Source organism: Mytilus galloprovincialis, chromosome 4 (assembly GCF_965363235.1).
Source record: "Mytilus galloprovincialis chromosome 4, xbMytGall1.hap1.1, whole genome shotgun sequence".
In the NCBI taxonomy this organism is placed as follows: Eukaryota; Metazoa; Mollusca; class Bivalvia; order Mytilida; family Mytilidae; genus Mytilus; species Mytilus galloprovincialis.
In genome coordinates, this window is record NC_134841.1 from 32,075,736 (window position 1) to 32,091,898 (window position 16,163).

Consider the following 16,163-nt stretch of genomic DNA (forward strand, 5'->3'; position numbering starts at 1 on the left):
TTGAATGTCCAGGTAATTTCGCAAACAAAGAACTTCCATCCTACATCAGTGAATTAAACTTTACCATGATTAATAAAATCGATATAAAAATTTCCGATATGGCACTGGAATTAAAGTCAGAGTTCCAAAATTAAATAAAAAAAACCTCCTGATAGTTCATGGAAAATGTTTGATATTCGGTAAAATTACTTTTGATTCACAATAACCGATCGGAAGACTGGTAAATATGCAAGAATTATTAATAGATATTTATAAAGTAACTTTTCTTTATTGAAAATAGTATAACATTTTAGTGTTAGATTATAACTTGATTAGTAAACACTTCTCATTTATATCAATCTGTTGTGTATTTAAAATAATTATCAAACGGATTGTTTCATTATAATTGTTAATATTCTCCATGCTTGATTATTTCTTAAATCTCAAATAAGCTTGAAGTTTGCCTCGCATGTAGATCCATGAAGTTCTTCCCGAGCTGTCATGCTTATTTCTGTATTTCCGAAAATGAATTCGACTGCTACCCAACGTTGCTCCTCGGATGGAAATGGAATTGATATTACCGCCTCTCCAATCAAATGACAGCCTTCCTCGTCGACATAGGTAGGATTTTTCTTGCTTGAAGCATAAATCCTAAACCCCATGCCACTTTGATTTGGAAGTACAGTGCTGTACCTGTCATTTATTTTAGTCCCTATTGGAACGCATTTGTCTTGTTCAATGATCATACAAAATACATTTCCGCATCTCTCTTCGCCATTAACTATGGTTTTTCGGGAGAGATCGTAAAGGGAAGAATCAAAGGGTCTACTAACATCTGTACCATAGGAAAAGCGCATGACACGCGAAGCAATATAGTCAGGTTTGTGCCCAAACAGAACTGCCCCTTTCAGTACAGATAATCCAGCTTCTTCTGGTATAACAATGCGCTTGTTTGTAAATTCTTTTTTCATGGCTGTTTGTATAAGAGGGCATTCGGCGAATCCTCCAACCAACAGTAAAAGTGGAACATCTCTGACTACAGACTTTCTTAGGACATCTTTGACTAATTTTATTATGTTGTTTACAGTCGACGAAAACAAATTTTTCATAATTTTCGCATCTACTCTTAGTTTGTCTCCTCGGAGTGCAATTTGGTTGGCAAAGGGCGATGCCTCTATCATCGATTTAAGACTTTCATTTTGATGTTTTTCGCAAAGAGTATTGATGGTTGCACAGGGAACGGTGAAGTTTACCTTTCCGGATGTGGTTGATTCTATTTTGCGCTTTACAGTTTCGAACTCTCGAAGCAAATCTAAATAGGCAGATGGATCCTCTTGTTTCAGAAGGTTGATTAAAGGTGCACCAAGAATTTTAACTATCATCTGAACGAATGCATTATCAACAGATGTTCCACCACAATCACCCCCACTGGCATGACACAGCTCTTTTAGATGACCTCCTTCTAGTTTTTCGTGTACTGTTATATCTGCAGTGCCACCTAAAGAACATAAAATGAATTGAAGGACACGACAGAAAAATCACAAGCCGGAAAGCAATCTAATACCACCGCATTCACAGACTAAAGTCATACACATTTATAGTCTTGAGATTATGTCTGTTCATATAACAACAACGGCATTTGTCCAAAAGACATATAATCTTTATTAAAACACTCGTTATTAGATTCACATATATTTACTGTAATAAGGTATTAAATAGCAAAATCTAAGCATATTTCGAATAATTCACTGCAAATTTATCAGAGTGTGAAGATGACTCAAAACTACATAGTACATTCTTGCTGGATTTTAGAGAAATATGAGCTATTATTAAATTATTAAAATTACTAAATTTTCTTTCGGATACGATAATTCATATAGGTTAAAAGTCTTTTCTCTATGCAAAATTTAAAATTTTCAATATTTTCCCCAACAGAAATATTTCCCTGAATAAACTAGTATGATAAAATATTAAAAAAAAAAAATAGATTAATAAGGTATAGACAGTTTAAATTGTCATGTACCAAGTCAGGAATATGGCAGTTGTTATCAAATAGTTAGTTTCTATGTATGTTTCCGTTTGTTTTGTTGCACTTCAGTTTTTCTGTTGTTCCTTTGTTTTCCTTTTAAAAGTGATGCGTTTTCCTTGGTTTTAGTATTTTTGTCTCCCAATCCGTGGCAATCGATTTATGATTTTTGAACAGCGATATACTACTGTTGCCATTATTTATACATACCACTAAAATTTTGCATGCGTGACTTAACACAACTAAGATTTTACAAATGAAATACTTAATTAGTTTAAGATTTTTTATGCATACCACTTAGGTAAAATGGCGGAGTTCCTTAACTTAAGGATGTACTTAGGTAAGGTTAGGTGAAAATTAATAAATTGAGAAGTTAAAATTCATACTATAAGCTGGTAGAGCACCAATTAAGAATAAAATTAAGCTAAAAATATTGATAGGTCATGGACCTCTTTTTCGAGATATTTGAGATTTAAAATATGGCGGGAAAAGGCTAACTCGGACTTTTACCTTATATTTGCATTGGTATTATTGGGTCTCAAAATATTGAAAGGTCATGGACCTCCTTTTCGAGATAATTGAGATTTAAAATATGGCGGGAAAAGGCTAACTCGGACTTTTACCTTATATTTGCATTGGTATTATTGGGTCTCAAAAAAAAAAAGAAAGAAAATCAAGAATCTTCTAATATTTTGGTAAATGACCTTTCATAATGCTGTTTAGTATTATATGAAAAAATAAATGGGTGTTATGGGGCAAAATATTTTACATTGTTTTTTTATAGAAAAACACGAAGGAGTTTGAACATTTGACACAAATTCCAAAACCTCACCTAAGTACACCCTTAAGTGTTTACTGTAGGAAATCAAAATCTTAACTTAAGAAGCTTTATGCATACGGGTCAAGAGATGTAATTTATCTTAATTTCAGCTCCCTATGTGTTATCATTATAGTTGCTGATTTTTTACCACTACATAACGTTCTTCTTTGGACAGCCATAATATCAAGGCTATATAACAGGGGAAAAAAATTGAGTTAAAAATATAAGAAGCGCTTGAATGTTTTCCATAGCAATTAGCTGATAAAATGTGTATGTTTTCAGCATTGCTTCGCGATAATTTTGTCTCTTAAACGAAAACTTGCAATTGATTTCAAATTGGAACCAAATCGTGCCAATATCTCTGTTTATCACGAGTACTTATGTATACTCAAGATATCCAGTAGCAATGTTAATTAATTTGGAGAGTTGCAAAGGGTTCTTCATCTTACTATATCGCCATTTTGAAACAACTTTTGTCAACCTATTAGAATAAAAGTTGCTCATATTGTTTGCTTATCGCTGTTTCCAAGCGGCATAAAGCAATGTCAAATGAAAATACAAGAACCATCGGAGGTTTGTACAAGTCTGTGGCATTAAATAAGTCTTACTTTTTAACATATTATAGATTTAAATATTAGCAGAAAAGGGGAGTGGGTAAAAATGGTGACTTATGGTTTTTAAAAAATGAACACGTCATATATATCCTCAGCGCTTATCTGGATTTATTTTCATCATAAAATATCAAAACCATACAAGTTTATGCAAAAGATGTATATGAACCAGAAAAGGTGAAGAGCTATATTACCTAAAAGGGCATTCACATGACATTATTAGATATATCAAACTTAGTTCAACCTAGGGAGTTGAATACTTTGATTTCTTAATAAATTATCTCTTTATTAAAATACAATTTATAAAAAATGTATTATTATAACTAATCCTGTAAGATATTGACAATTCCATTCCTATTGTTGATCACTTTAGGAAAATAATTTCGGTTTTTAAATGACTGATAATATTAGCCATGTTGTCTAATCTAATTATTCTATTAAACCTTTTCAATATCTCTCGACACCGACTAATGACACCTACAGTTTACAGGTAAAATGAATGGGTCGTCTCAAAGACAAAAAAACATCCCGATTCTCATTGCGTAACATATTGGATTGGCGGTTATATACTGAGTTAACTATATATAGCTTCAGAATATATATTAACCAAATAAATAAATAAATAAATATATATATCTCTATCATATAATCTTCTTATTTTGTATGTATTTAGAAGAAATTTCATGTTGAATGATAAAAAAATTTATACTGCAATCAGTATGCATCCCTTCAATTTAATGATTATATGAGTCTTCACCAAATATTTGCCGCATGCTAGTAATGATCGTTGGTGTAATAGGTTTTATGAAATTTTTCAAAATTTGTAAAAAAATAATTACTTTCAAGACCGTCCGTCCGTCCGTATCACACTTGTGAACACGACCAACTTGGTGTTTTTTCACCGAACTTCACCTTAGTTGATGTACATATTCAATTTCTGGAGCGAAAATCACATAATGATTGTTAAAGTGGAAGGAAAATATCACATCTATTTTTCATCGACGGACTTCTCCGCTTCAAGAAATCTTGTGAAAGAATGAATGAATACTTTATTCTCTTAAAACAATTGTTACAGAGAACATATACATATTAACAATGTACAAACTTATATAGCATGTGTGAATTACATATACATATATAAAGTGATACTAAGAAGTTCTAACCTGGAGGAACGACCTTCTCTTGGACGTTCTTTATAAGTTTACATAGTTTTTCTAATACAATTACATTGTTGGAAGCAAATAGCTGTTCAAACTTATAAATGTTAACATTTTCGTGACAAAAAGGGGGAAGCAGATTTATTCTTTCCTTGATAAAGTAGCTACATGTCATTATATAGTGGTATTCATCACCGATATCCATAGAGTCACATAGAGAGCACACTCTTTCGCTTCTTGGTAAATTACGCCATCTGCCGGTCTCGACTGGTAATCGGTGACTACCACATCTAAATTTACAAAGGATGTACATATAATAGGGTGATAACTCTGAGATATAATTTTCAAAACAAAAATGTGTTTTAAATAATCTATAGCACAATGCCTTAGGAGATTTGGACATTTCTGAATACCAAAATTGTATAAATTGATCCTTCAGTTTCTGTTCAATACACTTTGAAATCCATAATGACGAAAAAACAGTTTGGTTTTGCCAAACATTTGACATACCACAATCATTTAAAATATTCTTTATAAACTTTAACCACTTAGATTCATAACCATAATCTGTGTAGTAAACATGTAACAATTTATATAATAAGGATGAACATTTTGTTTCATTTCCTTTAACAAGTCTACACCAGAAATTTATCATACGTATCTTTATTTGTATCGATAAAGGAGAGAGTTGATGTTTTTCCTTAATGAATTTTAAAAAAAATATATAATTGACTTCTCGTTTCAAGGTTACAACATTTAAGAAGTGCATTTTTTTTTTTTGGTACATAGTTGCGTATGATATTAAATTTATATTTTAAGTTGTTGGTTTATACTATAGAGTTTGTTTAAAACATTTCAAACTCTTTTTGGACAAGAAAACAACATACCTTGTCCCTCCGTCGTAGTGTCCTTCCCCCGTTCCTGAAAATGACCTTTTGGTTTCTTACAAGAAGCTGATAAAATTGTGTTGATTTTTTTTTATACTCTGCCATTGCTATATTTTGTTTAGTTTTCATCGGGTCAATATTTTTTTCTCTATGTTCAATTCCGGTATATAGTTTTGGATATAGAATAAAAAAGAAAAATGTGCCAAAGAGACAACAACCCGACCATAGAGCAGACAACAGCAAAAGTTCAACAACTGGTCTTCAATTCAGCGAGAAATTCCCCAACCCGGGGGTGTCCTTCAGCTAGCCCCTTAACAAATATATATACTAGTTCAGTGATAATGAACGACATACTGAACTCCAATTTGTACACAAGAAACTAAAATTAAAAATCATACAAGACCAGAGGCTCCTGACTGAGGACAGGCGCAAAAATGCAGAAAACTTAATCGAGTGATTGGTGAATACAGAATTGAAGTGGAACATCAAATTGGTGAATTGAAAAGTATTGAGGACATTATGGAGGCACTCAAGGCCAAAACTGACAGACATTGTGGAAACATGTGCTGCCCTTGTCAACAGACATAAAACATTGTTTGATTAAATATTTACTAAAATAAAACATGCTTTGTCCTTTTCATTTTTCCAAATTTCAACAGGACAGCTAAAAGCTCAACGTCTTAAAACATGAAATGTGACTTAGATAAATTAAAAAATCCATGTCATTTGGACTCTGTAGGAAAGTTGTATCATTGTCAATGAAAGCAATAAAATCAATAATGATCTCCCTGTTTTAATTTTTGAGACGACCCCTCACATTTTACCTGTCGTAGTCGTTCTCAACTGTAGGTATCGAGAGATATTGAAAAGGTCTAATAGTATATGAATACGTAGGTGTGATATATGAATGCCAATGAAACAGCTCTCCGGCAGTAACCAAATGACGTACTTTCAGAATGATCAACAACCATACCACAGCGTTATAAAAGACTGAGTTTTACTGGGCGTATTGTTGTGCGTTTGTTTTTCTACATTGTCTAGAGGTATAGGGGGAGGATTGTGTTGTGCGTTTGTTTTTCTACATTGGCTTGAGGTAATGGGGAGGGTTGAGATCTCAAAAAACATGTTTAACCCCGCCGCAATTTTGCGCCTGTCCCAAGTCAAGAGCCTCTGGCCTTTGTTAGTTTGGTATGATTTTTAATTTTAGTTTCATGTGTATAATTCGGAGTTGAGTATGACGTCCATTATCACTGAACTAGTATGCATATTTGTTTAGGGGATAGCTGAAGGACGACTCCGGTGCGAGAGTTTCTCGCTACATTGAAGACCCATTGGTGGCCTTCAGCTGTTTTCTGCTCTTTGGTCGGGTTGTTGTCGCTTTGACACATTTCCTATTCCCATTCTCAATTTTATATTAAGCTGTGATAGCAATAAATTCTATTGGATTCAATTGGAAAATACTGCATGTAATGTTAAATTATGTGATTGATTGATTGGTTGATTGATTTTTTGAAGTTTTTACCATAAAAACGTTCTCTTTATCTACTAGTATAATTTAATTTCCGACAAAAAAGTACAAAAAAAAACTAGTAAACGTCACCATTCCAGGACAATAACTGCTAAAACGGTTAGTTGTTGACTTCAGTCAATTAAAAAAGACATGCTGAATAATGAAAATTTTATCCAGGAACAGTAACGTTTTGGCTGGTTTTTTTATATATATAAATCATATAAGACAACTCTTATTCTGCTGATCTTTGTTATCCAATAGATGCTTTAGTGTTTGGCATATCAACCATCATAATATTATTCCTTTGTTCTATTTTTAGCACATGTTTATTGATGAATCAACACCTTCGGATACAATTTGTTAAACAGATTCCCGATGAAAAATTCGGGTACAATTTGAAAACTTTCGGTCAAGTTGTTTCAGAGGAGAAGATTAAAAAACAAACCTATAGGCAAAATCTTGATTTAATGTCAAAAACATACCTCCCAAGTCAATAACCATATACTTTTGTCCTATTTCTGTCACAGTAAATCCTTCAGTGGCACCCTTCAACTTCTCTGTAGGTAGGTACTGACAATGTATAGAGGCAGCTTCAGGCTCAAGGGCAATAAAAAGCTTTTTATGGTCAATGCCTGCCTGTTGATACAAAACTAATTTATCAGTAAGTTATTTGCTGTCTGCTATGATGAAAAATGCAATTAAACGTTAAACGTTTTTTCGATTGTCCAATTATCAACCTTCAAAATGACCGGACGTTCCGGAAACATTTGTATTATAGAAAGATATTTTCCAGGTTGTCTTTTGTTATTGGTTGGAGTTGACAATGTCATATTGGTAATTTAGCAATTTTCATGTGTTGTTGCAACAATAATATCAAATAATTTCTGTCATGCTTTATCATTTCAAACCCGGTCTTTTTCGTTGTTTAAGATACCTTTTAGCATGATAAGCCGTAATGATCATTTCAGTTGACATTCATATAATAATTTTGCAAACGAGATATGATCAGGATGAGAGGCAACTGAAATTAAATTAGTATTCAGGATGAGGGCATTTAAATGGTTTATAAAGATTAGCCCTGCTTTGTACTGAACCGGAAATTTAAAAGTTGGGGTTAATATGAATGATGAAAAACTTTTCAAAACTGGTCATGAATTTTAAAACGTACTCACTATGATCTTTTAGATTTACCGAAAAAGATAAATTGTATTTATATCTGAATGGCAAAGTTTAACTTAAAACGACGTTTTTATAATAGAAATTTCTTAATTTTATCCTGTTTTCTCAAATTTGTCAACAGCTTTTTCGTGTGCAGTGAATTGAACTATGACACATCGTTAGAAGTCCAACAAAAAGAAAATTGTGATGGAAGTTAAGTGAAGAAAAAGAAAACGCCAAAAAAAAATAAGTATAAACCAATTCAGAGAGAGAACAATTTTAGTACTAGTATCACTAATGAACTGGAAAGCAATGTAAATATTAAAAATCACTTCGCTCTTTTATATTATAAGTATTTACTCTCAAGTTGTATATCGTGTTCATGCATTGCGATTCGTGCTCGAGAATACAAATTGATAAACCGACATTTGCTTTCAGATTTGCCTTAATTCAAAAATCAGACCCTTCCATATTTAATTTATCTTATTACTGGTGTATCGATACTTTAAGAACAATTCATTCATATAATTTCTTTATTTTAAAACAAATTGACTCATTTATAGATATATTAATTGTGATTAGTTATTTTTATTTTTACTTCTTCAATGTTTCATGAATGGACAAATACAAAGGAATTATTTTCTCTCTCATTAATGATACCACAATCAACTGCCAAGTAGCCTGGTATCTATGATGTGTATTACCTTTTCAGCGCTTTTTCTCATGAACTGCTTAGCGCTATCAGGCCAAATAGCTGGAACTGTTAGTACCCACTTAATCTCATGTGGTTTGACGCCAGTCCCCTCTGTTTCCAACAATTTCAACAAATGGTCTTTTAGTGCTTTAATAGATTGGCCAAACACATCTATTGCCATTAAACTTTTACCAGTTATGTCTTCAAGTCTCATATCTTCACTTAAATCCTAATTTATTTCAAAAACAAAATTTTAATATTTTCAATTTCAAACCCATTGTGACATTTAATATTTAACTGTAAAAATATTCATGCATAACTTGATACACTTTTCAAATAGTATTTGCATTGCAGTAATAAATTAATAAAAAAAAGTCTTTATGTATTTGAAAGTCATTAAAATGTGTAACAGTCTAAGTACCTTAGCCTGATATAATTTCATTTTAAATCTTGTGAAATAATAGTGATCGTTGTGTCTCTCATCCAGTACCAGTTCTGCATAATCGTTCTCTGCTTCAAATCCGAAGGAAACCAGTTCCTTTTTCTCGTTTAGGAGTAGACATGTTGGTGTTTTAAGAGAAAGAAGCTGTCTTCCTCCAGCGTTCCAAGCTTGATTAGCATGAATCTTCAGTGGATCTAGTTTAAAGTTGGCTATTGTTGAAAAGGCATATCCAGAATATGTTGTACCAAAGTCTATAGCTGCTACTAGTAGATGGTCAGACATGATAACTGCTGAAATTAAATGACACATATTTGCTTCCCCTGACTATAAAAATAACAAGAGGCTCTCAAGAGCCTGAATCGCTCACCTTAAATTTTTTGCTTAAATCTTCCATCAATGATTATTTTGGGTTTTCAATTTATATAAATGGTTCTTCGATTCTGTCATATCTTCTTCAAAAGCAAAAACAAGAGTGGACACACCGAAATGTCTCATTTGTCTCGTGTTCATAATATAATTTATGATGAAAGTATAAAAAAACATTGTATACCCCAAGCATTACATTATTGCTGTTTACAGTTTATCTACATTTATAATAATAACCAAAAACAGCAAAATTTCCTTAAAATTACCAATTCAGGGGCGGCAATCCAACAACCGGTTGTCCGATTCATCTGAAAATTTCAGGGCAGATAGATCTTGACCTGATAAACAATTTTACCCCATTTCAGATTTGCTCTAAATGCTTTGGTTTTTGAGTTATAAGCTAAAAACTGCATTTTACCCCTATGTTCTATTTTTAGCCATGGCGGCCATTTTGGTTGGTTAGCCGGGTCACCAGACACAATTTTTAAACTAGATACCCTAATAATGATTTTGGCCATGTTGGTTAAATTTGGCCCAGTAGTTTCAGAGGAGACGATTTTTGTAAAAGATGACTAAGATTTACGGAAAATGGACAAAAATTGACCATAAAGGGCCATAACTCCTACAGGGATCAACTGACCATGTCGGTCATGTTGACTTATTTGTAAATCTTACTTTGCTGAACATTTTTGCTAATTACAGTTTATCTCTATCTATAATATTATTCATGATAATAACCAAAAGCAGCAAAATTTCCTTAAAATTACCAATTCAGAGGCAGCAACCTAACAATCGGTTGTCTGATTCATCTGACAATTTCAGGGCAGATAGATCTTGACCTGATAAACCATTTAAGGTGGTATGGGTGTCTTCCTCCATCTTGGATTGTAAAAAACAGAGAATCAAAGGTCAAGATTTTCCATCAAGTTAGCAAAATTTGATGCAGGAATGCAGATATTAAATGTACATTTTCATTTAAAAGAACCAATTTATAAGAATATAACTTCTAAATATTGATATTTTTGCAAATATTAATTATTTTTGGTTGTTTTTTTTTTTTTTTTTACATTGGCATTTTAAGGGGAGGTAACTCTAAAAAAAGTGCATTTTCTGAAGGATTCTGTATGGAATTTTCCTATTTTGTATTTTAGCCGGAAAAAACTTACGGTGACCCTATCTTTTCTTTTGATATTCTCAAAGCAGTGTCTGAAAGCTATCTTTTCCTGAAGTATTTAACAATTCTATCATTTTGTTTAGTTTCTAATCACAAAATGGTGTTTTTTCCTGTGTAATCCATACAAAATGTGTCATTTTGTCCCGTCCTGTAGCTTGAGAAAATGCGCGGTGACCTATCATTTTTATTATATTTTTCAACATGTATCAATAGATACAACATTTATTTTAGACTCCCATACCACCTTAACCTCGTCAGATTTGCTCTAAATGCTTTGGTTTTTGAGTTATAAGCTAAAAACTGCATTTTACTCCTATGTTCTATTTCTAGCCATGGCGGTCATGTTTTTTGATGAAATGGGAATTAAAACACAAACTTTATTCTAGATACCCTAGGAATCAATCAGATGAAGTTTGGTTTGAATTGGTTCAGTAGTTTCAGAGGAGAAGATCTTTGAAATAGTTTACGACGGAGGGACGACGACGGACGCCAAATGATGGCAAAAGCTCACATTTCCTTTTGGAAAGGTGAGCTAAAAATTAAGTGAATGCGTCGCATACAGCATTAGAAAATAAGACCTTAAGTAATGCCAGAATGAATATATTGAAATATAAACATTTGGATGGATTGAAAATGAAAGAAATATAGACACCGTGCGCCGCTCCAACTTTAAGCACGCCCTGATTGAAAAGGTTGAGAAGAAGCTCAAATTACTTATATTATAACCAACTGATAAAAATCATACCTGTACCGATATCATATATACAGAGAACTGGTATTTGTTAAACAGGGAAGTTTCACGAAAAGACGAATTCCGAGAAAGATTACTGGTATACCATTGTATACAGATCATTTAAAAAGACATTAAACTTATTTATAATCGTTAACATATCACAACATTTAACAATTAACTAAATTTTACCGAATTACAAAAGTAAAATTGATATACAGTTAAGTTCATTTTAATAAATTTACAATAAAATTAAATGAAGGAAAAATTAGAACAAATGATTTTTCATACCTTAAATATCTCATTTTATGGCTAACGGTACAAAGAATAAAAATGCATCGAGATAATTATGAAACTAATGCAATTTGAGGAAAACAGAATATCCTTTTATGAATACCTTTATTCCTGTCACTGTTCATAAAATGAGTTCTTTCCTTGTCTTGTCAGCCGACGTCCACATATAACATGCGCAGAAGAATACAAAATTTATTATACCTGGAAAAAAGTATTGCAACACTTCCATTGAAAACAATGTAAAATGACACGAGTGTAGAATGTATATAATTTTGGTTTTACCAAATATCTTTAATCCGTTAATGGTTTCAAATTGAATTTGTGTTATTAACTGACATTTAAGTCAAACTTAAGACCAGAGCTGTACTGAAAAAAGTTATTCAAGCTTTGTCTTGTCTTCTATACAGATATTTTATAAAAGTATTTTTTTAAGCAGACTAGCCATTTCAAACAGTTCTGAATGAGTAAATTCATAAAAAAAATCGGTAGTTATTGAAGATCCAATGTTTTGGACAAAATAAGTCCTGCGGAATTTGCTTTTTTTGTGAAAAGCGCGAAACACTATTTCCATGCAGCTGTTATGTCCATTCCATGTAGTATTAATATTTGATGAAAAGTAAGTTAATACGATGAATTCAATTTTAAACCAGAAACGGGTTAAAAGTATTTGGTAAAACCCAAATTATATACATTCTACAATCATGTCATTTATCAGTGTTTTAAATAGAAGTGTTGCAATACTTTTTTCCAGGTGTATACTTTCAGTTCGGGTTTCTTTGTTTACTTGAATGTCAAAGTAATACTCAAATCCGACAACACTGTAATAAAAGTATTATTGGAGAAATTTATTTGCATATATAAAAACTTATCAAGTTCTTACCTATCACAATTATCAATAAAATTAATAAATAACTTAGGTATATTTTTAAAATCTGCAGAAGCCGAAAACTTAAAATTTAATTGCATATATTTAAGGTCTTTCCTCTACATAAGGAAAGACCTGATTGTTTTTCTAATGTTTTTTTTCTTTTTTTCTTTTTCTTTTTTTTCTTCCAACATTTTTTGGACAAGGCCTCACTACGTTATTGTTGAAGATATCAAGACCAAATATGGACCATCGATAGACCTCATCAAAAAGTATTACCAGATGACACTGTTATCTCCCTTTTAATGGATTTTTTCGACATGCCCCCCCCCCCCCCCCTCGTTGTTTTTGAAGATTTTATGAACATTTTTTGGACAATAGGTACATCTCAGCATGGTGTATAACCATATGAGGCTGCTAAGGATTTCATCATCCCCTTTGAGAGTTATATCCCCTTGAAGCTATTTCTTTTATTTGCATTTTTCTTAAAAAGTATTAGAGATAGAATCGAATTGAAAACGGCAACATGTACAAGAACAGATAACAATGTTAATGAAAATAAACAATTATTTTGTTATTAACCCTTATAAGGAGTAATTTCTCTTGAAAGATTATACACATTTTTTGAAAATTTTTATTTTAAGAACCGGAAGTCGTAGAGACTTGGGACCTTCACCAATAATCTTTAATTCATGTACCCTTTAATTTGCATCCAAGGTCAAAGGTCACCGAGTGCAAAAAAAAATTACGCTGCAATTCCAAACTTTCATATTAAGAAAACGATAAGACTTTGCTGCATACATACATCGTATAAAATGTTCCTCTCTGCGAGCTCTACATTTTATATAATAAGCCCAAAAATATCCGACCGTCTGTTCAAAAGTTACAACGGGATGATTCTTAAAAGAATAGTATTGTGTGTATATCTTTTTAAAGGTAACAGATATCAACCTACTATAAACTGCAAAGATGATCAGTAATCCAAGACCTTCAATTTGAGGTCAATGTCAGGTCATGATGAAAATTCACCTTGACCTTCAGAGTATACTATGACCTTGACCTTATGATATTTGAAAGGTCAAGTGGTCCTGAGTTGAATGGTGGTAGTCCCATGTCTCTACTACTTCAGGTTCTCAAGTTTAGTATTGCATCATATATTTGATGATTCATTGTGACCTAGATAAACTTTGGAATTGTCCAATACTATAATTCTATAATGTTTTCCTTCAACTGTAGATCATTTATCATTTAACAGATTTGAGATATCTGCTGTTGTTTTAGAGATAATAGAGTTTAAAATTTTGCGAGCGGAGGCATGTATTTCTGAATCAACAACAGCTTACCACTTAAAATGTTTTAAAAATTGAAGAGGTTAACATAGTTATAAGTTTGACAAAATACCAAAAACATTCCATAAAAACCACCAAAAAATCAATTTGAGATTTTCATGTTTTGGATTGACTTTGTAAGTTTCATAAGTTCTATTTATATTGTTGATATTGCATCATTTTTGGCACTTTGTCAAATGGGGTCAACTGATATATCAAATCGATGGTCTTAATAAACTCTACTTAAAAATGAAAATTTTAAACCCCTTTTTCCTCCCAGGGGGAAGGGTGGGGTCATTTAGTGCACAAATTCAAATTTCTCAGATGGTAAGGTTGTCGCATATCAAATGAAAAAACATAAAGCGTACATTTCAAATTTCAAATTGACGTCCCCCAAAAATGGGTTGGATGGGGTCATTGAGTGCAAAAATTAAACTTTCTTTTAAGATAAGGTTGTTGTATATCAAATGAAAGCTCATGATGTGTGCATTTGAAATATCAAATTCCCGACCTCCAAAATTTAGTTGGATGGGGTTATTAAGTGCAAAAATCAAACTTTCTGGAACATGACTTTGTCGCATATCAAATGAAAGTGCATCTAGTCTATGTTACATATATCATACTTCCGATCCCGAAAATGTAGGCGAATGAGGTCATTAGGTGTAAAAAGTCAAAAGTTTCAGAAGGTAAGCTTGTCGTATTTCAAACGAAAGATCGAACAAAGTACATTACGAAAACATCACTTTTACAGGAAAGACCTTTCAATTGTTTTACAAACAATTGAGATACTAGTTGATATAACATATTGTGATTTAAAAAGTATATTATTTATATAAGGTGTAGCTGAATATATCCAACGTAATAAATTTGAGAAAATATTGAAAACCACTAAATTGATAACTTTGATCAAATTTTATTGCTCTTATAATTTGTCGGATAATGTCTGACAGTTATGAAAATTGAGATAAATCAGAATTTATACAGTTATAATGTTCTTCATGTTTTGTCTAAGCCTGGAACCTGTTCTCCATTGGTTTTTGTTGGTTGCCTTGTGCCATATTTGTTGTCGTTCATTGTTTTAAATTAAAAAGTCGTTCAGTTCATCGAAATAGTCAACAGTTATATATCGCTGTTCAAACGATCATAATTCGATACAGAGATAAATCTTGGTAAAAAGCTTAAACCGAGGGTGATACATGAGCTATAAGAGGAACACAACGGAACAACAGAAACACTGAGGTGCAACAAAAACAAATTTCAACATACATAGAAATCAAGCTGTACGTTAACTTTGTCAAGCCGTTTTGATATTTAATCTTACTTCAAGATATCTCATAAATTTTTAAATATAGCTTATATAGTTTATAAGATATCTTATATAGTTTATCTTATATAGTTTATTTATATAGTTTATAACATATCTTATATAGTTTATAACATATCTTATATAGTTTATAAGATATCTTATAAATTATATACGATATCTTAAAACCTATATGAGATACCTTATAAACCATTTAAGATATCTTATAAACTATATAAGATATCTTATAAACTATATAAGATATCTTATAAACTATATAATATATCTTATCATAAGATATCTTATAATCTATATGAGATATCTTATAAATCTCAAACACACCAAACAAATTGAAATGGATTGTTATATATTCCTGACTTGGTTATAGTTAACATTGCCATTAAAGCGGAAGGTTTGGCATGCCACAAACCCAAGTTCAACCCACCATTTTTTTTTCTTAAAATGTCCTGTACCAATTCAGGAAAATGGCCTTTGTTATATTATAATTCGTTTCTCTGTGTGTTACATTTTAATGTTGTGTTTCTGTTGTGTCGTAGTTCTCCTCTTATATTTGATGCGTTTCCCTCAGTTTTAGTAAATAACCCGGATTTGGTTTTTTTAGTAATCGATTTATGAATTTCGAACAGCGGTATACTACTGTTGCCTCTATTTGGTACAGGTATTTCCTCATTTAATGAAAATTATGTACGAAAAATCCTTTGCTGTTGCACGTTAAAAAAATAATTGAATTAATGCTCTGACATGGTATGGTATCCTTCAATAATGGTATAGTAATCCTCATCCTGGTATTAATTATCC

General features: G+C 31.9%; 1 protein-coding gene across 1 annotated transcript; it reads right to left on the reverse strand.

Moving 5' to 3' along the window:
• Positions 1–235: 235 nt before the first annotated feature.
• On the reverse strand, positions 236–9,570 carry LOC143070558 (heat shock 70 kDa protein 12A-like). Its single transcript, XM_076244804.1, has 4 exons — positions 9,264–9,570; positions 8,853–9,071; positions 7,473–7,626; positions 236–1,477 (listed from the first exon to the last, which is right to left on the reverse strand). The coding sequence occupies exons 1-4, from the start codon at positions 9,564–9,566 to the stop codon at positions 423–425; spliced, it is 1,731 nt and encodes a 576-aa protein (XP_076100919.1). The 5' UTR covers positions 9,567–9,570; the 3' UTR covers positions 236–422.
• Positions 9,571–16,163: the final 6,593 nt, after the last annotated feature.

What these genes read in the sequence shown, in the direction of transcription:
- LOC143070558 (XM_076244804.1), bottom strand. Translation starts at nt 9,566, where the DNA reads ATGTCTGACCATCTACTAGTAGCAGCTATAGACTTTGGTACAACATAT. An exon ending in TGAAATTATATCAGGCTAAG is followed by an intron (nt 9,072 to 9,263) that starts GTACTTAGACTG and finishes GAAATAAATTAG; the next exon opens with GATTTAAGTGAAGATATGAG. An exon ending in TGAGAAAAAGCGCTGAAAAG is followed by an intron (nt 7,627 to 8,852) that starts GTAATACACATC and finishes TTGTATCAACAG; the next exon opens with GCAGGCATTGACCATAAAAA.